The 27,023-nt window shown below is 45.2% G+C and overlaps 1 protein-coding gene across 1 annotated transcript in view; it reads left to right on the top strand.

Annotated features, from left to right (window-relative positions):
* The first annotated feature begins 1,048 nt into the window (after window positions 1-1,048).
* The window catches only part of Fbn2 (fibrillin 2), a 205,397-nt gene continuing 179,422 nt past the window's right edge, over window positions 1,049-27,023 (top strand). Inside the window, 5 exon segments of the mRNA NM_031826.2 lie at window positions 1,049-1,302; window positions 2,150-2,232; window positions 6,768-6,866; window positions 9,968-10,063; window positions 20,546-20,641. Of these exon segments, the coding sequence (NP_114014.2) occupies window positions 1,049-1,302; window positions 2,150-2,232; window positions 6,768-6,866; window positions 9,968-10,063; window positions 20,546-20,641 (628 nt within the window).

Raw genomic sequence — 27,023 nt, 5'->3', positions numbered from 1 at the left:
TGCCCTCCCCTTTCCCACTTCTCTCCTCACCCTCACCTCCCCCATCCCCCTCTCATTTCCTCTGGCACCCAGGCTCGCAAATCCCTCATCCGAAACCCCGCTTCCAACCTAGACTGGGCACTCAAACTCGCTCCCCCCTCACCTCTTCTACTCCCCAATCTCAATCTCCTCCGCTCCCTTCGCCCTGCCCCCCTTCCTGCCTCTACCCCTCCCCCATCGCCCCCCCCACGCCTAAAATCGCCCCCTAACATTGTCCCCGCCCACCCCGCGACGCCGGCCCCTGGGTCCCGGCTGCGCTCCACGTGTGGACCGCTGCGCCCCGGCCCCCTCTGACAGCCGCCGCCCGCCGTCCCGCCCCGCGCCCCGCCGGGCCTCTAAAACCCCGGCGCCGCGCCCTCCTCCGCGGCATCTTCCCCGGCGTCCAGCCTCCTGCCCTCCCTCCCGCCAGCCGCTCGCCCCGGCCCCCGCGCACCTCGGCCGGGCTGTGCAACCACCGCCCGCGCCTAGCTGCCCCAAACGAGCCCCGAGGAGACCCTCCTCTTCTTTTGGGGGTGACTTTTGTTCGCTAGCCTGCTTCCTTTGGTGACTTCTGCAGCTTTCCAGGATCTGTGCCCGGAGCGCACGGGAATCCGCTCAGCCTCTGCACACCCCCACCCCCTCCTTTTTTTTCCCTTGTGAGGTCCGCTTTCTTTGTAACTTTATGCCGCGGCTGCTCCGGTTACTTTTGTAATTTCCCGCCCCCACCCGCTGGCGGTCCTGAAGTCGCTCGGGGCAGTGGCCCGGGGGATGCAACGTGGACCGCGCGGGACTGCCGTCTGCACCGCCGCCGCGCCTCGCAGCCCCCTGCGCTAGATCCCGCGCCCCGCGCGCTGCCGGGCAGGAGCTGACGCTGCGTCCCGCTACAACAGGACACCGCAAGCCAAGGGAGTCCTGCGAGCTGACGAAGGGTGGTCAGACCCTGACTTTATTTTTTTTCCGGGCCGTGCGGATTTGGTCTCGGACAGTGCTCTCCCCGCGGGCCTCATTCCGCGCGCTCTTGGCGCCGGCGATGGGGAGACGGCGGCGGTTGTGTCTCCAGCCCTACTTCGTGTGGCTGGGTTGCGTGGCGCTCTGGGCGCAGGGCACAGATGGCCAGCCCCAGCCTCCGCCACCAAAGACGCTCCGGCCCCAGCCGCCCCCGCAACAGGTCCGGCCCGCAGGAGCGGGCTCCGAAGGTGGCTTCGCGGGGCCTGAGTACAGGGACGAGGGCGCGTTAGCGGCGAGCCGGGTCCGCAGGCGAGGACAGCAGGAAATACTCCGAGGGTAGGTGGGTGGCGGGGTGGCTGGCTTGTGCGAGGACCTAGACTTCCCTGCTCTTTATTCCACGCCCTCCCTGACTGTCTTGCTAACGGGTAGAGCCACTGGCCTCTCCACGAGGACCTTAAAGACCCCTGAGCTCCAGGAGCGCCTCTGCCCCCGTTTTTCTCCAGAAAGCCTCAATTCCTCGTCGGAAAGCCCTCCCTTGGGGGCTTCTGCTAGCTGGCGAAGGGGAGTCCAGCCTTCGGTTGCGGTTGGCAGAGCATGTGCAACGTCTGTGGCTCTGGGAAAGTTTCTCATTGTCAGACCCGAAAGCGGGCATGGGTCTGCCCTGCTCCGGGGGCCCCCCGGAGCCTGCCTGCTCCCCACCGTCGGGGGCGCAGCTCTAGAGCCTTTTGTTTGAGGACGTGTGGAGGGAGGGTAGCGGCTGGTTCTCTAATTGCCAGCTCCAGGACTCCACCTTCTGAGTAGCCTTCCTTGACACTTAAGAGCCAGGGACAAAGTTGATCTAGGAGGAATGGGTTTGGGAACAAGGGCAAGGATTTTTGAACGGAGTGCCCCTATTGTTCTCAGCATCCGGATGCTAGAACAGTAGTAAATTGTGTGTTTCTCCTTTCTTTTCCCGGTTTAAAAAGGCAAGCAAAAGAGAGCACATGAAAGGGCACGTTTAGAGGTTCGGACCCTTCCCCATTCCAGCCTCTAACCCATCTGTTTCCCAAACCCCAAACATGTGAAGTAGAGCTTTGACTTGTTCGTCGTCCCGACATCTACTCGCTCTGGCTTTGCTTACGGAGGCATTTTTGTATGACTGCATCCATCTTTACGTGTGTATCACCTTGTTTGTCCCCTGCAGGCCCAACGTGTGCGGTTCTAGATTCCACTCCTATTGCTGCCCGGGATGGAAGACGCTCCCAGGAGGAAATCAGTGCATTGTCCGTGAGTGTTGGGCAGGGCACACAGTCTAGGGCAGCAGCGTACTCAGCTCCATTTCAGGGCTGACCTTACATTCAGTGTTTGAACACTAGGTTGCCTGTAAGAAACTGTGGGTCACACACAACTGTGGTAATGAGAGCTCAGTGGGGGGGGGGGGGGGGGAAGGAAGCCGCATCAACTGAGACTTCACTGACAGAAACGTGGGAGGCAGATATCGATGAAGGTTTTATAATGCTCGATCAGGTGTTTGTGTTTACCATTTATGTGTATTGATACAAACGGAGGGGGGGCTTTGTGTTAGAACAATTCTCTAGATAACTGAACATCACCTCTTCTTTAAAATTCCAGGGAAGACCACAGTGTTACTATGGTCATGCTTGGACTCTTAGGTTTTGGCCAACAGAAGATCAGTCTTGAGACTTTATATCACATTCTCATCTCTGGGCTGTTTCAGCAGCCCCATGGCAAAGATTTTAAAAGGAGTACTCTCACAGATTTTAAATTAACCCAAAGTTAAAAGAATTTTTTGTTTTGTTTTGAAGAGAAAAATCTAAGTTGTTTGACTTTTTTTTGGGGGGGGGGGTGAGGGAACAGTTAACTTAGAATTCCCACAGATCAGATCTTACAGTGGACAGTATGTTTTCTCAGATGTGACTCTTACACCTTGATAACGTCTGTGAGTCAGAATTTACAGGTTGGGATTATTAGCAACAATAGCAGTACTTTTCTTAAGATTCCAAAGTGCATATAGGCAGGTCTTCAATTTCCAAGTGAAGAGCTCATTAGTTCCTTGGGTTATGATCAAGGACCCTGAGGGGTCTTATTTCAGAGTCTCCTGAGGCCTTTCCCTGTGTGTTTATGTAGCACAGACACATTTGTCCATTCTGGAGGACAGCCAGGTCACAGACAGCACATGCATTCACAGTCCATCTTCACTTTAGACTGACCTTGATGCTCTTTAGTGGAAAGATAATTATGTCGCTGTGAACAGCAAAAGGGCAAGCTACCCTAGGCAAGGGTGCTGCAGGCATGGTGGCATTTTCAGCTCTGGATTTATTGGTTTTGTGGGTTTGAGACAGACCCTACATGCTATTTCTGTTCTTTAAAAGGACAGAAGTCTGAAGTTTTATTGTGAAGATTGGTTTTCTCTCCCCCCCCCCTTCTATTCAAAAATCCCACAACCTCTAGTAATCAAACAAAAATGAGAAACAATCGCCATGTCCTTTCAAGGGATCGATTTATAAATATTTTTAAATACATTCCATGAATGTATAGGGTTTTGGCTTTGGCTTTTTAAATGATGTTCACCTGCCTTCTCTCCAACATCTCCAACACAGAAAGTCCTATGTGAAATATTTACGGAAGGCTCCTTACTCTCAGGCCACTGGGGCAGTGCTGTGGATTCCTGACACCAGCAAGCTCTCCCAGACTCTGGGAACAGCTCCTGCCACTCACCACACACCTGCCACACTAGCTGGGAATGACTTGGGCCCCGGGGAAAGTCTGACTTATTGAGCCGGAGAGCAGCCAAGGAGAAGGGATAGGTTTATGGTACGCATTGAAAATCCATAGAGTCAGGTTTTATTGGACCAGTAAGGAATGGGAATTCCAGAGAGCAAAGCCTTCCAGCCTACTTGCTATAGGAGTGTATATATGGCCCAGTGAGTGTCCGCCTTAACTGCTCTGAGTCTTAGACTATCATTGTGCCATTTCCTTCAGGAGAGTCTTGTCACCTGTGTTTCTTCTACTTGAAATATTTGGATGCTAATGAGTTGCATTAGGCAAACCTTGACGTTATATCATATCTCCAAGAAAAAACACTTATGATATTTATGTCAAGTATAGCTAAGCCATATTTATTATTAACACCTTTGGAAAGCAACTGACATTCTTGAGAGTATAAAACTTGGGCACAAAAGTCAGCAGAGAGGATGTGCAGTGCAGTGCCCTCCCCCATGCACGAACCTCACCTAATTTTTAGAGACATTAAATTCAGTATTTCTGATAGCTTCACATCCCAAAATGGTCACATGTGAAGAATTAAGGAAACTAAAACCATTGCAGATTTAAAACTAGGAGTTTCAATCACTGAATAATTTTTTTGATAGTAAGTATTTCTTCATGGAATTTACTTATATTTCATTACGAAACAAAGACAAACTCTGAGGTGATTTGTAAATCATAAGAGCAATATGAGAGCCAGTGGTTAATTTTCTCACACGTTTACATCTCTGCATCCTTTCTATGCAGAACAAGCTCCAAAGTTTAATGTTCGCCTCTTAGCAGGCGTCACACAGGAAGCACTAAGGAAATACGTCTATTATTTTAAAAGAGTGATGCCATGCGTTATGATTCCGTTCTCTTTTTCCTTAACGGTTATTTAATTAGTAGTATTTAAAGACGGGGTCTCTAGCGAGTCCCCTGGAATGGAACTAACTGTGTGGAGCAAGTTGGCCTTGAACTCCTGGGTTCTCTCTCTGGCATTCAAGGGCTGAGATTACAGGCTTGAGCCACCGTGCCCAGCTGTTATTATTCTTAATTGTGGCTTGAAATGTCATTGAAGTACTTCCAAGTTTCCATGTTTGTTTCCAAACTGACTTTCTAGCTTTCCTTTAAAAAAAAAATTCAAGAGAATTATCTTAGAACATGGAACAGTGGAGGAAGAGTTGCCTGTGCCTTTACTTATGGAGAAAGTACGCCATGGTGTTTTCATCATTGGAAAACAGTGGGCTGGGATTGGCTTGGCGTCGTGGCATTTGAGAGCTGAAAAAGACAGCTATAGAGTATTCATGTAAATAAAATAAGTAAATAAATCTTTTTTTAAAAAAAGAACCTTCCAATATAACCCCTTTAATTTATGTTTCTAATGAGAAAACTGAGCCGTAGAAGTTCTGAGTGTTTCCTGTGCTCACTGTGGCTCCTTGGCCAGGTGAGAACCCAACCTCACATCTCGTATGCATCACATTCTAAGCACCAACCCATCCACCGTCTCCAACATCTCCACACTCCTAGTATTTACATCCTGTCTGCCACTCCTTCCAACACTGCGAGGCTTAATAATTTTGATGAAAATGGAGCAGTTGTAAGGAGACCTCAGACTGAGACTCACACAGGGAGGAAGGGGTTCATTAGTCTGACTTCCTCCTGTCCTGTGTGCAGAACACGCTGAAGCATTGATAGACAGCCAACTGTCCAGGCCCCACCCCCTTTAACCCTCTTTGGTTTGAGACCTAGATGGGACCTTCGTCTTAGCCTAGATTCACCTGCCCGAAGGGACCTTTGAAATAAAGCTATTTGAGTGAGCGTGTTTCACTGAAAAAAAAAATAGTGATCAGAAATAAATACATTTTAAGTATTCTATGGTGGAAGCCGTTTTCTTGCTTTTTTTTTTAAGTCTTAAGAACATAATTTTTTTTTTGCAGTGTTTTCATTCAGGAGAACTTGTTGAACACTGTTCATATTATACAGATGCTAAAGGGGATCTTAGAGAAGGAAAGCAATTACTAAATTGGTTTGCTCCTGGAAAGAGTGTTCCTCACACTATTGGAGGTCCTCGGTCTTTTGAAAGCATTGAGACCTCTCTCTAGATTCGTATTCTTGTCACAATTCTTACACATTGTTTCAGGACATCCCACACCATTCTCCTCTTCCATGCATCCAGAGACAGAACAGATCAGCACACAGCCTTTGTGCTCAAAGAGGGAATTCAGCTGAGGGTAGAGAGATAAATCTGTCAGCTCCTTAATGGCCTGGCTAAATTTGGGAGACAGTTCCTATTCCAGAGCTCTTGACTGGAGGTTTTGAGTATCTGTGGCATGTGCTATGTCAGTGAGCCTATTATTCTTGGCTCAGATGACCCTCTTGTTCACTAGAGGTCACAGCTGTAGGAAGAAGCTTCAATCCCCACCCCTGTCATAAGGATTTTTTGGAAGAGCAGAAATGGACTAAGTTGCATTGGTAATGTAGCAGAAGACTGGAGGAAGGAGAGAAATTATGAAGGGGGACAAAATTGATGATAGGGTGAAGCAGAAGCCAGCTGGGTTGGACTGTTCAAGGAACCTGATGTTTGGCCAGTCCGTGAGGGCCTGGGGTCTCCGTTTCTACCAATTTTACATTCTTACATAGTGGGCTGTATTTTCTAAGACGTTCATTCGGTCTCTCTGGTTTTCCTTCCCACTGCCAGCTCCCTAAGGATCTAGACTTCCTCCTTTGGTAAACGCTGAATTCGAAAGTTTTCAGTTTTGAATTTGTTTTTTTAAAAAGCAACTTTCATTGATAATCAAGTTAAAGAATTGGTGTTAAATTAGTATGATAGAATTTAAAAGAGTTATGTTGGTACATCATCACAAGGAAACTGTAAAGCTTAGTGCCATGTCTTTAGTGGGTGATTTGGTTCCTGCTGAAAAGTCAGACGTTTCGCCAACATTCATTCCATGTCCTAGTTTCCCAGACCTGTGGCTTTAAACTATGGCTTCCATACTGTCAAGCTCGGTGGAGGGTGCTGACACTCATTCCCTCTTGTGTTGTGCTCTCTGCAGCCATTTGCAGGAACAGCTGTGGAGACGGATTCTGTTCCCGCCCCAACATGTGTACTTGTTCCAGCGGACAAATATCCCCGACCTGTGGAGCAAAATCAAGTACGTTCCCTCCCTGGGTCTCATTCTCCTTAAACTCGTGAAGCAGTGACAAGTGTCCTCCTCAAATAAGATACGGATTGGAATGGTTCTCCCTATCCAGGCCTTGGCTGAGTTTTGCACTAAGACCATCTTGGTGCCTCAATTGTCACCTAATCATCAAAGGAAATGTGTGTGGGTAGTGGGACGGTTAAGATTCCATGACGTAATTCTTCACAGTAGCTATAACTTCCCGTTACTCGCAAGGTTCTATGTGCGGTGTTGGCATGATTTCAAGCCTCTCGCCACCATTATTTGATATCGATAAGATCCTATTTTGCAGAGGAGGGAAGTGAGGCACATAATATATTTAATAACTACTGTCCTGCTTAGATGTCTAGTGCTGTGATAAACACCATGACCAGAAGCACTTTGGAGAGGAAAGGGGTGTTTTCTCTTACAACTCCCAGGCAACATTCTATCACCAAGGGAAGTCAGAGCAGGGACTCAAGGCAGGAACCCGGAGTCAGGAACTGAGGCACAGGCCAGGGCAGAATGCTGCCTACTGGCTTGCCTGCATGACTTTCCTAGCTTCATTCTTTACCACCTGGAGCCATCTGCCTAGGTAGTGTAGCTCATAGGGTTGGGCCCTTCCACATCAACAGTTAATTAAGAAGATGCCCTGTAAAGTTTCCCATGGGCAATCAGATGGACAGGGTATCCCCAGTTTGTGTCAGATTGACAAAAGAACCAGCTGACCCATCTAAGGTAACAGACTTGAATCTGCTGACTCAGGCTGACTCAGCAGGTAGCCACACAGTAGCCTGCATTTAGCGCCTTTGGTGTACAGTGTTGCAACCTCAGGCTAGTCTCAGCTATGGGAACAGAAGGCTATAAGAATGACAACAGATACTTAATAAAATACTGACTAAATACTTTATATATATTAAGCCATTTGTCACACATACTAATTTTCAACAATTTCATGAAGATAACTATAACGGAAGACTAAGAATATATATATATATATATATATATATATATATATATATATATGACTCTTTTTGTTGAGACTCTTAAGTCCAAGACTGACCTGTGTAAGGGTTTAAGATCACACTGGATAAGACAGAAAGAACACTAAGTAAAGCAGAAATGATATCGCTTATTTAACTGCTCAATATCTAAACGAGGGCCTTAAATCTGCCTTTTAAAATGAGTATGAAATTGTTACACCTTAATCGTTCCCTCCACGAGTTTCTTGCTCAGCAAGGGTGATGTAGAACCTGTCTCATCCAGGAGTAAGAGTCAAGCAATTACATGCCAGTGTGTTTGTCGTCTGATGGACCACTGACAAGAGCCTCTGGGTCCACCAATTTCAATAGTCTATGTTTTAATCAGTGATTTGAAACTTATCATCGAAACGCACTAAGACAGGTTGTCTGCCGGAGACCTTTCCTCCATGCCTTCATTGTCTAATTCTCGATTTGCTCACACCCACCCTTGGCAATACCACAAAATACAAACTAAAGAAATACCGCTTCTTTTTTTTTTTCAAAATAGTATTTTTGTTGATTATTTGGGGATTTCACACAATGCACCCTGATCACACTCACCTTCCTGTCCTCCCACCCTTGTGGAGGACACCCTTGTGACCTCCCCTCAAGAAAGAAGAAAAAAATACAAAGTGCAATATTGCTTCTTAATGCCGACCTGAACAAGGAACTCTATACATGGTACCGCGCTTAGTCTGGAATCCGCACACACTCATTAGAGAATACCCAATTCCTTTCCACCTGGAATTTTCTAACTCTTCCAACCTTCATCCTGTTCGAACTTGTTAGAGCTTTTTAGCAGTATATATATCACTAACTGCCTGAAACACTTTCTAGGTATGTGTGTGTGTGTGTGTGTGTGTGTGTGTGTGTGTGTGTGTGTGTGTGTGTAAGAGAGAGACAGAGACAGAGAGGAGACAAAGAGGAGACAGACAGAGAGGTGGGGGAGGGAAGAAGAGGAGAGGCCAGAAGTTAACCTAGGGTGTCATTCCTCAGGTACTGCCTACCTCCAAAGTGAAACTTTTAATTCATGACTGACCACACACAGTCTACATGTCTGCAGATGCTTCTGCCTCAGCACGTGGCCACATCTACCTAGTGCTTACACAACTATAGTTTTCCTTTTTCCATGTCACTCTTTAAATATGTGGTTTCTACTAGGCAGTGCATTTCAACTCCACCATTTTGCTTTCCGTGGGGTTCAAACCATCCTCATTCTTCATCAGGCTCCCTTGCACCTGGCATCTTTAAATCCCTTTTCTACAGGACAGTTCCTCTTTTAAAATCAAATATCTTCACTTTCTTTGATATATTTTCCTCCCATCTGCAATTGGAGCATGGTAAACCTTTGGCGGGCAAGGAGCCCCACCTTATCTGGCTGGCCTTGCCTGCCTCTCCAAGACACCTTCTACACCAGTTCTTTGGAGGAAACCCTAAAAGCATCCTAGGATCTTTAGAGTTTGTGTTCTTATCCTTCCAAAGTGACTCTTTGCCTGGCTGATTCTCATCTTTCCAAGACCAGTCCACATGTCGCATCAAAGTGGGCTTTTCCCGGTGGCTGTATCTAAGTTCTTAATTCAGTCTAGATAGTTCTCCTTTGTATTGTCTTTCTCCAGACAATTAATCACAATTTCTCCTAACCCTGTATTCTAACCTTGGGTTTGGTCTGTCTCCCAGTTGATATGAAGGTGCCGTGAGGCAGGCGAGAATTCTACCACTGAACCACCAATGCCACCTGAAGGCGCCATGAGGACTGACCTAAAATCCATGCCAGCATCAGGCCCATGGTCCTGCTCTCTAAGTAGATACTAGTCTCCCATATGCCCGGAACTATGCTACTAACAGCTTCTAGTGATTTCCTTTGACACTGTAGTTTATTTTAAATATATACTAAGTCACATGTCCTAACGGGTATAGGCACATGTGTGGACTCAGTGAAGGAATAACTTGGTTGGATTGTTTGCATTAGTAGAGTGCATTTGCCATCAGATTGGACAGGTAGTTTATTGATGTATGTGCTCATGGATGTAATTTGGTGACTGGTGCCTCTCTTTTTCTTGCTATTCTTCACAGTTCAGCAGTGTAGTGTGAGGTGCATGAACGGTGGGACCTGTGCGGATGACCACTGTCAGTGCCAGAAGGGATACATCGGGACCTACTGTGGACAACGTAAGAAACCTCAGAAACAACTTTACTGTAAAACCGTGACTTAGTGGCCATTTCACTTTGGTCAGAACATAAGTTCTTACAAAGCTCATGCTTGGGCATTGGAAGAGGTCATTTTATACAGTAAGTCATAGGTCACGATTGCGCCTGGATGAATTCTTCTATCTCAGTAGTTCTTTATGCTTTACAATATTAATGTTGAATACTAGTGATGTGCTATCAAGTTTAGTACTTATCATGGGTATTAATGCCACAAAACAGATATGTTCCCGAGGAAAAAAATACTAAATGGTGCTGGAAATCTCTACAGCTCTCTTCCCAACCTTGTTTTAAGAATCATTCAAAATCCCACGAGAGCCAGTTTCACAAGCTGTCGTTTGTTCAAATGTATTGAATAGCAGATATAGAACTATGGAATTATTTGAAGAGATCAGATACCACTGTGAAAGAAGAGGCTTTTAACAAAGCTCGCAACTACTCACCCACCCTGGGGATTGAACTCGGGGTCTTGTACATCACGTTATGACTGTGCTCCATCCCTGTGCCAGGAAATAAAACTGTCTCCAACTGGGAGAATCACACACTGATCAAGAAATAGTCCTGTTTGGAGGAGGGTGTAGACTGTAGCTCCAGGGCTGTCACACATCCCTGGGGAATACAGTTGGCTAATGTTCACCAAACTGGGACACTGTTCTGAGAGCTTGTATGGTTTTTGGTTTGTTGGTTTAGTTTTGTTTGCAGTACTGAACGTGAGCCTAAGTCTTCCTGCATGGTAGCCAGGCTTTCTGTACCTGAGACATAGCTTTGGTCTTCTTCTTACTTTTTAATTTGAGGCAGAATCTTGCTAAATTTTCCAGGCTGTCTTTGACCTCACCAGCTGGCCCAAGCTGGCCTAGAACTTGGAATCCTCCAGCCTCAGCCTCCTTAGCAGCTGGGGTGAATAGACCTGCTCCACCTGGCCCAGACAAAAGTAGCATCATGTTAAGTACATATGAAGAACATTAAAGAACATTGAATCACACATGAAAGATCATCCATGTTACTTCACTCATATTTCATGTGAGCCTAAACTCTCCATGGCTTCCTTACACAAATTCCCAAACTATTTCCAGCCTAGGAGAACTGGTGTTAAGTGTGCATGCATATCTACTTTTAATTACATTCATGATTTTTGCCACAGTTTAAACTGTTTCTTGATAAACACCTATAACACGGCATTTGTCTCCTTCAACACTTGGAGTTACAGCTCGGAGGCACTGGTCCACTCTCAGTGCACGGCAGGCATCTCCAGGGTGTCTGTACTGTAAAGCAGGAGATCTGAGCCTGAGATCACTGTCCTCATTTCCCTCTCACCCAAGTCCTGGCATGGGCCTTGATTGCTCTAGTTATGTCATAAAGTGTAGTCAGAAGGATCTACCTGTAAGCACAATATTTGTTCTCTTATCATGGGCTCAATTTACTTAGCCTGATAATTCCTGTTTTATTCAAGTTATAACATGTATCAGAATTCCTTCCACATGAAGGCTGTATTACTATCAGGAATTCGTTCATTCATCTGTCTATCAGTCGGTCTGTTTCTCCCTCTGTCTATCTATCTCTCTGTCTCTGTCTCTGTGTGTGTGTGTTTCTGTGTGTCTGTCTTATCTGTGTGTGTGTCTGTCTGTCTGTATGTCTCATGCGTATGTCTCTTGTGTGTATGTCTGTCTCATCTCTGTGTGTTTCTGTGTGTCTGTCTCATCTCTGTGTGTGTGTATGTCTCCCCCCTCTCTCTCTGTGTGTGTGTGTGTGTCATTGTTTACACATCTGTTGATGAACATTATGTTCATTCAACTTTTAGCTATTATGAGTGATTCTGTTGCAAATGCTATTTTACATGTTTGGGTCCTGATTTCCATTCTTTGGGATATATAACCAGAAATGGAATTGCTGGGCATAGGGAAGCTCTGTTTTTAGAAGAGTTTGAGGAAAAGCTATACTGGTTTCTGTTATAGCTGCAGGAGTTTTTCTTGACATGATGCAGAAGGGCCCGTGTTACGTTGCTAACACTTGGTGCTTTGTTTTCCTTTTTTAATGAAAACCGCTCTAATAGATATGAAGCAGTGTTGCCCTGTGGTGTTAGTTGTTTCTAACATTGTCTTCTATGTATAATTGTAACTTCCTGAACAATGATGTAACGGTGTAAGGCAATCTCAAGAAAATCAGTTTATAGTCCAGTAAAGGCAGGAATAGATCAATTCAAAGAGTAGATAATACATATGTTAGTATTTGCTTCCTTTGTTACAAAGACTGGACTCTGGCACTATGTAAAGATGGCGACAGACTTGTGTTTTCTAAAGGAGAGTTAGGGGGACATAGGAAGATAGGAAAGCCAGATCCTTGTGAGGGTGGCTTCTTGTTCCCAGAATACATTGCAAGCAGAACCTGCTTGGGGCCATTATCTAAACTGGACCGATATGGGAAAAGGAAGGGGCCCTTTCTTAATCATCTTAGACATTCAGCCCAGGATCTGTTTAGCAGAGCCCCAGTATTAGGGCTCCTCCCAACCAGAAAGGGTGTTTTTGCTTTCAAAAGCAGCTCAGTGTTCTGTCTTTCCTGGATGCTCAATTCTTTGTTCACCCCGGGGAATGAACAATCCCCTAGATGATCAATGACACCCCGTTGATGATCAGTGACACCCCATTACAGTACATGGGAAATCTCGCTTACTCAAGGTTGCACACCTGACCAAAAATCAGAGAAAGACTCAGAAGTGGCTGCTCTCTGAGGGCCTCTTCCTAGAGAGGGGAGCACTTACACACATAACTATCAAGGAGGGAGCTCCCACTCAGTCATCATGAGGGCTAGCATAAGGAAAGGAGACTAAGGGATTGGGCGCCATCATATCAGGATGTTTAGGTCTCTTTTGGCTAGACAGATATTTCTCCTTGGAGATAGTAGAAGCTTCCGTTGCAGCCCCTAAGCCAAGAGACAGGGCATGACAAACCCCAAGGAACCGATTGTCTTCCTAGAGAGGAAGGATCGGGAGGATTTTTCACTCCACATGCTTGGGAGAGTGCAGCATGTAATTATTAAAAAAAAAAAACAATCCACAGGAAAACAATCCACACTAACACCGCCTACTCACTGGCCGCAGCGGTCTCTCTGCCCCCATGGCTAGCGGTCCATTCAATTTCCTGTGGTTCACTAGCAGCCGAACCGCTCACATTCCCAGTCTTAACAGCTAGTCTGCCACAATTTGCTCTAAACCCGGAGCCCTGTATAAAGAAAACACCAGAGGCTTGTAATGTATCAGTCAGGTTTAGAACAGTAAATTCTCAACCCACAAAATGCCCACACAAAGAGCTCAAAGGTCAACTGATATTGGTGCAAGCTGCCCACCTAGATTGGATAGATTGCTGTACATTGCTCTATTGTTCTTCTACCTGTGGCTATTTCAAGCCGCCATATGCATCCGGTTCGACTTCCTCTCCTGTAGGTTCCATCTCGTCTCCTTGTCTCCTCTCTGTCTCCCTCTGTCCGTCTCAAAAACTCTCAGCCCGCCTTCCTTTTCCACTGCCCAATCACAGGCTCTAATCGTTCACCTACCCTCACCTGCTTACAGGTGACACTCTACAGGAAACACCCATGGAGAAGGTCACTGTGCTCAATGACTTTTTACTCCATGCCCAGCTCTTAGGTCCCTGTGCCGTGAGTGACTCAAGGGTCGGCACCTGCTCATGGGGGGATGGGAAGACTTGGTCAGTTCTATTTTTGAACCATCCCAGCGGGTAGGCAAAACTTGAAGTAATCTTGAAGTTTCTGACGTGGAGTAAAAAGGTGTTGTCCAGCAGGCTGTAAGTTGAGGTGGAGCATGTTTGAAATTCAAGTAGAGGTTCTGAGTGAGTGAGGGGGACTGCTCTGTCTCTGCATGGTCAGTCTTGTCTGAGGGATGACACTCTTTCAAATGTCCCCTGCATGCACACACCCTTTCTTCTGCCCAGGATCCACCATATTTCTGATATATATATATAAAGCTCTTTGCTGACCTTGTAGAAAACCCAGGCTTCTGGAGGTCCACAAGCTGATGGGGGAATTGGGGAGAGAACAAAGGAGGCACTGGCTGTGGAGATCCAGAGGTAAAAGGCTTGTCTACCTGACAAGGCCCTGAGGTCCATTCCTAGCAGCACAGCAGTCAGTTATGGAGGAAAGACATTTACGAGGTTTCCCAGCTATGTGCTTCTGTCGCTAACATAGCTAGACCCGATTGGCAGAAACCCAGGTTCAGGTGCTAGACCAGCTACCGTCCATGGCAGCTCCAGGCAAAGAAGGAAAAGAGTCCTTGGCTGGAGATGAAGTCTCTACAGGTCTTAATGCCTGGCCTTTCTGCCTGGAATCTTCAAGCCTTTCTGACTAATTGAGATAGAACATTCCCTCCTGCTACTTGCTTTCGTTCCTGCTCGGTTGTGCCTCCTTTGTCTTGTCTCTCTCTACTTGCTGTGGCATAAACAGTCAAAGGGAAAAAGCATCCTGGTGTTCTCTAGAGATGGGGTGTCTGTGTAAGTTACTCACCCTGAGTGCGTTTCATACTTGCCGACAGATTATAAAATTAAGGAAAAAAAAGAAAGAAAGAGGTTAACATGAATGTCTATTCCAGACGTGTTTTCGATGGTACATCTTACCCAGGCTAGATAAGATTAAGGTTTTATTAAGGTCACGGGGTACCAAAGAGTCGTCATTATCAGCAGAGACAAATGTGACCAGGCGCTGCCCTCTTCATGGCCTCCAATGAGGAAGGCGCACCTGTGCGAGTTGGTAATGAACAGGCACCTACTTTTCTCAGGGTTGCTCAGGACAAAAGGGACAGGAGATGGTACATCTCTGGTGCAGCCTCTGGAGAGAGAGACCAAGGGGAACGTCTGGAAGATGTCCCAGTATATTTTCTTTTATCCTTTGTTACCCAGTGGTGACAGTTTTAGCATATCTAACCAGATGAAAGACATAGGTACTTTTCCTAGTTCAACGTTCCGCTCTGAAAGGGAGAAAGTGGCATTTTCTTTAGAACCACTGAGTAGAGCAGGGCATCAAGTGTTTGTTTAGAGCCCTTCTTAGGGCTGTCCTTGCCCTGGTTGTTTTCAACCTGGATTCAGTACTCAGGTATACTTAGGGTGTATAGAACAATAGGAGGGTGTCTTGTCTGTTTCTAACACACAAAGGGTAAGCTCTGGAGTGAAAAGCCTCTCCTTTATAGACGAGTGCTTTGATCCCCAGCCGGCCTGCTATCAACCTTACTGACGCTGTGCTCTCTAGTTGGAGAAATCTATTAAGCACTGAGTTCCCAGCCAGGATACATGTGAACAGCTCTTTCCTGAGTCTCATAAGATGGAGCCTTCTGTCTGCTTTTGTCACAGGGACAGTAGAGCCTACAGTACAAGCAAAACCTTACCTATAAATCCAGTAGTTGCCAAATGAGGTGAGGGCGGTAGCTGGTGGACAGGAGAGACAGGAAGAATTTAAGATGACATTTTCATCTAAGTTGTCTTGTAGGAAAGGGTGGTACACCATTGAGAGTGAAGAAGGAGATGCCGATTTGCAGCTTTTGAACCCAGAAAAGCCCTTGGAATACGATGTTTGGTGATAGAAGGGCCACAAAAACACTTAAACTGTGTTAAAGTCTTGTCCAAAATGTCAGCAGCGCTCTTTAGGAATGTCACTGTGTGTCCTTCCCTCTGCATAGCACAGAAATACTGCATGTTTAGGGAAGAGGACAGCCAGGTAAATGAAGAAGTGAGAGTCTAGCTGGCTCATTTCTTGTCAACTTGGCACAGTCTGGACCCATCAGCGAAAGGGGAACCTCGACTGGGGAGTTACCTCCATCAGATGCTTTGGCAAGTCTGTGGGGCATCATTGACTGGTGATTGATAGGTAGGGTGCAGTTCACTGTCAGAAGCGCCACTCCCCAGGGCAGAAGGTCCTACGCTGTATGAGAAAGTGGGCTGAGCAAGCCAGCAAGCAGAGTCCCTTGATGGTCTCTACTTTGGTACCTGCCTGCAGCTTCATCATGGATCCTGAGGGCCATTTTCCACTGGTGGGTTTTGGTCAGTGTTTTACTATAGCAATGGAAATGCATGTTGTGTTTAATCCACTGGAAATGTAGGTAGTGAGAAGGTCCAGGATGGGAGGAAAGGGAACGTGCACTTTCACACAGGCCACAGTCTCTGTGATCCTGTGGGAAAGTGTTCTGGACACACCGAAAAGCCAGTTGAGAGATGCTGTGGCAGACATAGACTCCGTGGACTTTGAAGACAGCCACAGAACCTCTGGGGCCGGAGTAAGACGAAGACAAAGGAAAATGGCAGGAGACAGATCTGGACAGGAAGGTTTGGCTTAATAGGCCAAGGGAAGAAACTTGAATTACCTCTCAGGCATGACGGGGAAATGATGCCTTCTGAATGGTCAAGTGTCTCAGTTAGGGTCACTGTTGCCGGGATGAAACACTGTGACCAATTTGTGGAAGAAAGGGTTTATTTGACTGAAGATTCTAACTCACAGTTCATCACTGAAGGAAGTCAGAGCAGAGACTCAAATAGGGGAGGAATGTGGGGGCAGGAGCTGATGCAGAGACCATGGAAGGCTTCTGCTTTCTGACTTGCTTCTTATGGCTTGCTCACCCTGCTTTCTTATAGAACCTAGCACCACCATCCCACACAGCACTACCCACAGTGGACTGGGCCCTCTCCCATTGGTCACCAATTAAGAAAATATCCTGCAGGCTTCCCTGAAGCCTGATCTTATGGAGAGATTTTCTCAATGGAGCTTCCTCCCCTCAGAAGACTTTAGCTTGTGTCAGCTTGACATAAGACTAGCCAGCACATCAAGTGCTATGACCTGATTAACATTGTTTACAAAGTCGCCATGGATGCTATGTTGATACTGCTTGTGAGGGGGGCAGGAAGGAAGCGGAGGAGGGGATGGACACATGGCCACCATGGCAGCGAAAGCGCTGGTGACAGCACAGGTCACACTTGTGCTTTGGGAGTCGTTTGTGGTCCAGGTAAGATGGGTTGAAAAGAAAAGGAAAAGGCAGAAGTTCCAGATGGAGGATTATCAGTGGAGCCTAGCTGGCTGGTAATAGAGTTTCCTCATGTGGGATCAGCTGACAGTGAGGCTAGATGGGCAGAGACTGGTGTGGATCAATGGTTGTGCCAGGTCTAAAGATCTGTTGGACTTCCAAGTGTACACAATTAAAAAGACAGACATCAAGACAGAGACATAAATTGGATGTACTTGGATTTAAAGTTCAGTCATAATAGTTTAATAGACAATAATTAGGATGTTATAGAAAAAAAAACAGACTTGAAGTCAGAGCCTTAGGTGACCTCAGCATTTTGATATCGACAAGGGGAAAGGGGCATGAAACGTGGATGAGGAGAATAGGTTGAGATCAGGCAGGCCTGATACCCTGGAGGAAAAGTCGCGGTATCATCTTCTGCTGTCCTTAACATGGTTGAGAATGATATTTTTATGTGATGTGTCTGCGTAGAAGTCACAGCCACATGCACTTCTTCCCTGTGAAGCAGTACAGGCGTCTGTCTCATGAAAACCCGTGCCTGTCACGTGGCCTCTCACAGAGCAGGTGCCAGGGTCATGGCTGCCGTGAAGTGTTCTCTGAGTACCCAAGCTCCTCCAGCAGGTGAGCATGCTCTGTCCCTCAGGCTGATGCCGTGTGGCGCTCTTGTTGCAGAGCTTGCTGGCAGCTTAGACAGTAGCTTCTGCGGACTCTGCTCTCTCCTCCCTGCCCTGCGCTTTGGTGCCCTGCTAGGTACAAGCCTCTTCTGAGTGGGTGGCCGGTATTTCTTCTAAGGTAAAAGTTTGGGTGTATTCAAGGTCTTTCCAGCAGTATTTCAACTATAAAGTACTTTTTCCAGATTCATTTATCATAAAAATATTAGTCTATAAAACCATACTTCACTCAAAAGAAGAAAAGTACCCTCTCCTTTGAGTGTTTAGGCTCCATTTGCACTTTCAGTATATCAAGTCTCCTCCTTCATGCTTGGGTTCTATAGCAAAATAAAGTGGCAGCTAAGAGTACAAAACAGAGGCCATGTGTGGGGTGCATGCTCTTAGTCCCAGCACTTTGGGCGGAGAGGAGAGCAAATCACTGACTTTGAGGCTAGGCAGGACTATAAATTGAGGCCCTGCCTCAAAACAAACAAACAAACAAACAAACAAGCAAACAAGCAAACAGCTTCCCCTAAAAAAAATCACCCCAGGAATATAAAGAAGCCGTACTATATCTTTGGCCTTCCGTGCAGGTTTACTTAATCACAATACGGTGGGCTGGGGACCACCAGCTGTTGTGAGCAGTCATGCTGAGATCAGGGAGTTTAAAATGCTGGAGCGGAAGGCAGGGCTTACTGCTCCTTACACCGTATGCCTGGCAAAGTGGCAGAAAAGGTGCTGAGAAGGGCTGTCACAGGGCAGGGTTCCATCAGTGACCACACTGCATGGAGGACGGAGCTTAAGTCCAGCTAATTGTTCCTCTTATGTGATTGACAGGCCTGGGAGCAAATGACTTGCAGTGGGTCTAAGCCTTTCTGTTCCCAGGGCCCTTATCAATATTCACAGTGTCAGAAATTTGACACGGGAAATGTAAGAACTACTTGCTAACTCATTTCATTTGGGGTCATGTTATTTGGTGTCAAACCATGTTATATGTCCACATAAATATTTTTATTGGATATTTTTTTATTTACATTTCAAATGTTATTCCCTTTCCTGGTTCCTGTCCGTAAACCCCCTATCTCATCCCCACCTCGCCCTGCATCTATGAGGGTGCTCCTGCACTCAACCACCCACCCCTTCCTGCCTCCCCACCCTGTCATTCCCCTACACTGTGGGGTCCAGCCTTGGCAGGACTAAGGTCTTCTCCTCCCATTGGTGCCCAACAAGGCCATCCTCTGCTACATATGGAGCTGGAGCCATGGGTCTGTCCATGTGTACTCTTTGGATGGTGGTTTAGTCCCTGGGAGCTCTGGTTGGTTAGTATTGTTGTTCTTATGGGGTTGCAATACATATTTTTATGAGTGATAATTATACTTTCTAAACCTCCAAACATACTGTGACGAAATAGAGATGATTAGTCTGACCAAGACAGGTTAGGCTAGGGTTACACTGTAAGTCTCTGTCTCTGCAGGAGAAGCAGAACCCTCACCAGGACTACCTTCCGGTTTGGAGAACTCCAAAGTTAGCCTCCTGCTTGCTTATAGGACCTAGTCATGGGCAGACAGAGTCTCCCCATTTGTGTCTTTGTGATTTGAGGGAATGTTGTCCATGCACCTGGAGGACAGAGATTGTCAGATACCTTTCCCGGCTCATTTTAATTTTTTGGGACGGTGTCTCACTGAAGCCGGAGCCACCATTCAGCTAGGATGGCTGGCCAGGGAACTCCAGAAATCTGTCTGTCTCCACCTCCACAGTGCTAATCACAGGGGCACCAAATCTTTGTATGGATGCTAAAGTCCAAAGTCAGGTCCTAATACTTGCACAGGAAGCACATTCCTGGCTGAGCCATCTCCCCTGCCCCAACTGTATCTTTTCCAGAGGCTGGTACAGTACCAAGAGGCTGTGTCTGGGAAAGTTCCATTTCGACGTTCTCCCACTTAATGCATTTAAAGAAGATTCTTTGCATTTCCAGTAATCACATTCAATTAGAGTTATCCTTCTGCAAAGTACGTGTTGGGCAGTTGGGAAATCCTCGACCCAAATCGAGCACTTATTTACAATTGAGCCTTCGAATACTAGCAGTTGGTTCCAAGAATTACATGCTCCTTAGAGATCTCTGGGAAGTTTCTGTTCCATTTGAGATTCCTATCCACCCCGATCTGTCTCCCAGCCCTCATGGTCTTCATTCCCCCTTTCCTAACCTTTGTGTTTATCCTTCTCACTGTTGGCCAGTCTCCGTGTTCAGTGCAATGGAGTATCAGGAGTGGTACTTAGAAACGTAGCGTGTTACGGGTAAAGAAGCAGAAGGCATGGTTCCTCGGGAGACACACTTCTCCAGAGCCATATAGCATCATGCCTTGCATGAAAAGCGACAGTGGAGTAACCCTGAGGTCACTGACATGGCGATGCTTTAAGACAAAGAAAACATTTTCTCCCCAAGTGCTATGATTGGGAGGGCAAGCATGCCGTGTGCTCTGGTCAGTCATGATGGGTGAGGAAGGAGCCAGGTGGCTGCACCTTCAGCCCACTCTTGTGCTTACTGATATGTAGCCTACTTGAAGGGCATGTGAATGGATTTTGCCACTTACGTCCCAATAGAAAAAGTGATGGAATAGTGACTATTGATCTTCTGACTCCTTGAGCATCAGACACAGCCATTGTTGAAGTATCTCCATCTGACCAATCAGACACATTCACTTGTGTTTTAGAGAAGCGACTGGATATAAGGTGTTTTCTAGTCAGCATCGCTCCAGGATCTCTTGGTAATTTTTTTTTTGTCCGCAGCTGTCTGTGAGAATGGATGCCAGAATGGTGGGCGTTGCATCGGCCCTAACCGCTGTGCTTGTGTTTATGGATTCACCGGGCCACAGTGCGAAAGAGGTAAGAGGGAAGAAGAGACTGTGGGACTTAGGTTTTCAAAGTTTATTCTATAACATTACAATGACGAATGTGTGTTTTTGTCATCCAATGAGAATTGGTCTAATGAAATATATGTTTGGCTCCGGTAACTTGAATGGAAAGATTTGGGGCAGCAAGTGTATCAGCGACTTTCATGACAATGACCCTGGTCTGAGAGGCCAGTTCAGAAGCAGTTGCTTCAGGGCGATGGCAGATTCTTATCATATTCCTTTCTTCTCTGGACACTGTTGGAGTACACTCTCAGCTGTAAATAATAATAATAATAATAATAATAATAATAATAATAACAACAACAACAACAGCAATATAATAACAACAACAACAACAGCAATATGTCCCTGGCTAAACTCCACAAAATTTGACACAAGTTGTCCTAATAATAAGAGAACACACTATATTCCATAACACCAGTCTAGAGCTCCTGGGCTTCATAATCAAATGGGATTAAGGCTTCAGATATCTTACTCCTCTTCTCTTAGACCTGCACTCTCTGTGCTTCTGTCTGGCCTGACTCTGGAGGATGCTGGAGTGTTTTCTTGTTGTATGTTTTGTGACTGTAGGAGAACTATCATTACTGAAACAACACATTTCCTTGTTCCATCTGTGGAGAGAAACTTCTCCTCTAACTGTTTCCGGGTCAGTTCGAGTCCTCAGAGATAGTTCATGCTGGTGGGATTAGGCTTGGATTCTCCACAGTAGTCCATGGTGAAATTAAAGTGTTACTGTGTTGGCTGTGGATTCAGCAGCCATTCCTGCAGCACGGTAAGGAGTAAGCCTCCCCACAGCTACATGCAAGGAAGGGGCGGGTAATTCCCATTAGAACTTCCTTTAGGCAAGACAACTAAGAAAGTATCCTGAGCTGAGCACTGTGTCTCCAAAAAACAGTCATTAAAGCCATTATAAAATCAGCTTATAATAATTTCCATAGCAACTAAACCTGTTTCCTCTCAGCTGCTGAGAACAGCCAGCACTGATGCTCTAGCAACCTAGTCCTATAGCCTGATAGGTGTGGTCGCCGTGATCCACCAAAGTTGAACCTTATAAAGTGTAATAAGTAAGTGCTTAGTGCTGAGCCGTGAGAGCAAACCTAAGTTTAGAGTAAAAGTAATATTACATTATCATATTGCTGGATTTCATCTTTAGATTTATTTTCCCTGGGCTGTGGGGACAGCTAAAGGCACATAGAACTTCACTGGAAAATTAAAGTGTATGGTGTTGATGTCGGTGAAATGATACAAGTATACATGCAGAGAATCTTTACATTGTGAATATACCTTGTACTTTAAGACTGAGACTCATTACCCTCAGAAAAATCTCATCTTAGCGTTTAGCCTAAGTCTTGAAATTGGGAAATTTGAATAATATGGAGAAGTATGTGACGCTAGACTTAGGCCAACTTTTAACATATGTCTGTGTGATGCACACTGGGAAATTTATGCTCTTCCTAATGTAATTGAGGTTTCTTGGGACTAAAGTGCATTCCACAGATGACAGAGTTTATCATTATTCTTAGGACGGACTCTAAAGCTTTGTACCAGATGTTCTTATTGGGGGAAGAGGAATGAATTGCGACATGCTAACACAAACGTTCGAACGGGATATACTGATTTGCTAGATGGTGTGATTTAAAGGCCAGGGAATAGAAGATGGAAAACTTGAAAATGCTAACCTGGTCCTGACCAGCGGGGACGATGCTCCTGCGAGCTCTACAGCACTTTCGTCCCAGAGCAGGATCCAAAGTTAGTTTCTGCCGGGCACGGAGTTGGCCGTGTCCTTTTGGCCCAAGCTTCCAGCTATTACATCACCGTTCTGCAACAGTTGCTCGTTCACTCCTGGGGATCTGACTCCGGCCGAGCTGTCTGCATTTTACATGCACAGTAGCATGTTTGCAGAAGGGCTTATAAAATTAATCCGTTAATGAACTGACCTTAAGGATATTTTTAAAAGGTTTTTAACCACTGCACTTCAGTATTGAAGTACAAAAGCGTCCTCTCTTTCTAAGAAGCGGTCAGGAATTTTCACTCGTAAACTGCAGCCATGAACTTTTCAACCTTTCCAGGACACGTTTACTATTTTTCAGTTGATTTTTTTTTCACATGCACATAGTTTTTGTAACTAGGAATTCTCCCTTCAGAACTATTGTGACCACTATATACAAGAGGGGCGACCCATGTAGGTTGGGTAAACAGGTTAATTTGCCTGTTTGTAGTTAAAGTCCACTTTCTTAATTACTGATTTCAAAATACCCGTCCTTTATTATATAAGAGAAAAGAGTTTTATAAAGTCAAGGAAAATTTCCTTGCTTAATGTGGAATATGTATAATTTCCCTTTAAACTAGCCTCCTTGGCTTGGGGGTCTTGTAGAGGAGGTCTGCTTTTCCAGCTATTTGGTAGACTACTCTCTGGGCAAGCAGAGACTGAGTGTAGCTAATGACTGGCTTGATTAAGCTATTGAACTCGAGTCTTGGAGCCGTAAACTGAAACTCTGGAGTCTCTTGTCTTTATGATATACACAATGACCTTTTATAGTTAGAAGAAAAAGAGGGAGAGGCCTTGTGGTCACATGCTGACTATAAAGTGCAGACAGCTTAGCTGCGTTCAAAGAGCAGAGAAGTATTCCATTATTTTTGTTTCTTTCGCCAGACAGATGAAAAAAAAAAAAGTACTTCCTATGCACCTGAGGAAAAGAACGAGAACAGAAATCAGTATTCTAGAGCAGGCCTCAATGTTCCCCTAAGAGTACCTTACTTCTTAGCAACAGAAATTTCAAGGATACAGAGAGGAAATAAGGGAGTCCACCTAAAGGATGTTTAGACACACTAAAATGGTTATGTGAATCCCAATGTGGTCTGCCCTGCGGTCCCTTTTTAAAACTTCTTTGGCTTCAGTGAAAACGTATTTAATGATTGAATTTCCCTTGAAGCTTCCCCTGAGGAGCATCTGGTAAAAATGTATGTCACACCCTCTTAGTTACACACAGACTGTGACGACAGATTATTTTTGTCATATAAAATATGTTTTTCTTCCAAAAGCATTAACTACCCTGATACCTAGTGACATTGTCTTTAATTTTTAAGTCTTCCCAACACTACCAGAAGAAGGTGCTTTTTAAAAAGCGGGTCCAGAAGGTTAGTTTTTGAACCAACGTTTTCAAGAAAATCTTCCCAAAGTGTGCGTTTGCAAGGGCGTGGGTTGTGATCATGCCAGTTGTGCAGCTTGTACTAGGGAAGCTTTCACGTCTGTAGGGAAGGTATATGGAATTGGTTCCACATTTGGGCAGCTCTCAGGAAATCCTACAGTTGTATAGAATGATACAAAATGAACTCATTTTGCAAAGTGAGGCTGAGGCTGAGTCCTCTAGTGTCCCTGAAGCCACATGGCTCTCATGTCTACCTGTAGTAATTTCCTTCTCATTTCTACTGATTGGTTGAAGGTTGAATCTTCTCCATTGTTTCTCTTCTACTTAGCTGGGACATTTAAAGCATGCATACTCACACACACACACACACACACACACACACACACACACACACACACACCACACACACACACCAACTAAACAGTATCTGTCCTACAGACATCTCAGACGACTGTGGGCAGTAGGTTTGAGACTTTCAAGGGATGTCAGTGCAATCCTTTTTATTTAAACCATACTTTATTGTACTTTTAAAATGAACAGTAATGTGCATATAAGGTAATTGAGAAAATAATACAAGATAAAAAGAAAAATTACAGTTGTTCATAATTCCTAAGCTCAAGGTTAATTACTATTTAGTTACTAAGTAGCTTTAGCCTCTCGTTCCTATTGAACATAAAGCATTTCCTAAGAATGGGGTCTTGCCGTTCTTCCCAGAGTCTGCTCCTCCGCGATCTGAAACACTCTCATGCTTCCCTTCTCCTTTGGCACTGTTGAATACACCATGGGCTTTGATGGCTGCGTTATATACGGTAGTTATAAGGATGAATCCGCACTGGTACACCAAGCCTCTGCCTTTTATAAAGCCATTCCTCAATCTCACAGACAGGGAGGGTTTGCTCAGGTCATACCCATAGCACTGATTATGAAAATCAGAAGACATACACCGCAATCCAACTCAAGACCTCAAGCCTTTGTCCCTCCATCCCAGGGGTCGGCCCAGGTAGTCCTCTGTCATTTGACATTTAAGGTCATTTCCAAGGTTATTTAAGCTTGGTTTGTTCTGGATTCAGCTCTGTGCAATAAACATTTGTGGGTAAATCTGTATCCTGAGCTATATTCCTAGGCCATACCATATAAGTATAGCAAGGAGTTTGCAGGGTGTCTGGGAACAACGGAGACTGACACGTTCTGCTCATTTCCATGGAAAAGCTCACTGTGGTTCTTTCCACGCCCAGTGTGTCTGGAAAATCCTTTCTTATTCTAAAATCTTATGAGTGACTATTTTTTTTAACTTTTGGTATCTTATTTCTTTTAATCTTTCCAGCCATGAATTGAATATAGGACTGCTACTAAACTGCTCTCCCTCAAACATTTGTTCAGAACTTATCAAGGATTGAGCTTGGAAATCTAGTTCTAAAGAAACAATGTATACTCCATTCACAAGAAGCTAATTGTGTATTTAGGGACCAGGACTGGAAATCTTCAGAGATAGAGTCACTGTGGTAGACATCATAATAGGAATGGAAGGAAGTAATGATCTCAGAGATGCTTCTCAACCGTGGGCAGTTAGAACAGTGCCTTGTCACCCATGAAAATGTAGACTAAAAAACAGAACGTTTCATTGTCTGCCACCGTAAAATGCCATTAGACTATCGCCTATGATTGATATTACAAATGGTACTATGGCTCTGTCCTATACAAACACTATTTAAGATGCATAATTAGTTTTACTATGCCAGTAGTATACTATGTCAGCTTCCCCCTGGAAGTGCATTTCCCTTTTATTTCACACTGAAGATTTAGTAAAATGGAAATAGCAAAGAGGAGATATCATGGAGTCTAAATGTTAAATCCACATATGCTTATGAGCCAGGGAGCACACACATCTCAGCAGTGTGCTGGTGTGCTTTTACAGACACACACACACACACACACACACACACACACACACACACACACACACATTTTCTGCTCCAGCTAAGAGAGAAGAACATTTTATAACCTTGTACCCTTTAAGCTAAACTTAGCCTTAAATGGGCATCAGAGAAATACCAGAAGATCTGTGTGAACTTTATGTTCTGGCACTGGCTCAGATGGCATCTTTATCTTGAATGCCATGAAGAAGACGAGGGGGGAGGGGGAGCAGACTCTAAGGAGCAGAAGCAGAGGAAGAGAAGAAAAATCAAAGGTGACAGAAATGGAAGCAGCAGCAGTCGTCAAGCCATATGATGCTGGTGTGTGTTGAGGGAGAATTGGGGCTTAGAAAAAAATCAATTCTTCAATAGGTTTATCTGGAAAAGGCCCTGACTTCCACCTCTCTGTTCTTAACCTAAGCCTCTCTGCTTACATCTGCAGAATAAGGCATTCCCCCACTTCACCATCAGGTCAGATGGCATTGCGTCAACACGTCTGGAAACTAGGCCAGGCTGCCGTACCATGTATAAACTCATAAAATGTAATTGTCATAAGATATCGCTGTGTAGGAGCTCATTGAAAGACATTAAATATATGTATGTAGAGAGAACATTAGAAAACAAATACAATTTTTACCCAAAGATCCGAGACAAATAATACTTGTCTCTAGGAATGAATATGGCCTTGTAATTTCCCCTTAGAATTATTGGGAGGATTAAAAGTAGTAAAACCTGATGCATAATTATGCATAATTAGTGTGCCCACCACACAGGCAAGCATCCCCTGTTATCTATTGTGTCTTAGGAACGTTGGGTGCAGTAAAACTTCAGACGTTGGTGTTACCCTGGGTGGCTCTGTTTGCCTACTCTGACACCTGCTTCCATACAGGTAATAAGTTTCTGTGGGAATTAAATGACAGTAATAAAGCGTGACATCCCACAGAAGATGATATTGGTAGTTTTATTGAAAAGATGGACATGACGGTTCCTTATTCAGACTTAAATCTCAGGTGCCAGAACCAACGTGAGCCACGTTAACTGAGGTAACGTTTAATGCTGCTTCTCTTAACAGGAAGGACTTAAATGGGACCTTTTCAGAGAATCTCATCTTCATGAAAGGAGAATTGAGAAAGTTCCTAGCTGGTGTTTGGCACCGAAAAGGTGCTATAACTACAAAAGTCATGAAGCCAAGTCAGGGATCTGCACACTTAGACTTGGTGATCTTACTAGGTGCTGGGAGGCAGGCGAATGATTTAGGATTCCGGGCTCTCACTCCTTGCTCTGGTTCATG

This window comes from Rattus norvegicus, chromosome 18 (assembly GCF_021556685.1).
Source record: "Rattus norvegicus strain SHRSP/BbbUtx chromosome 18, alternate assembly SHRSP_T2T, whole genome shotgun sequence".
Classification (NCBI taxonomy): Eukaryota; Metazoa; Chordata; class Mammalia; order Rodentia; family Muridae; genus Rattus; species Rattus norvegicus.
Note: the sequence above shows the minus strand (reverse complement) of the source record. Positions and strands in the feature narration are given on the sequence as shown.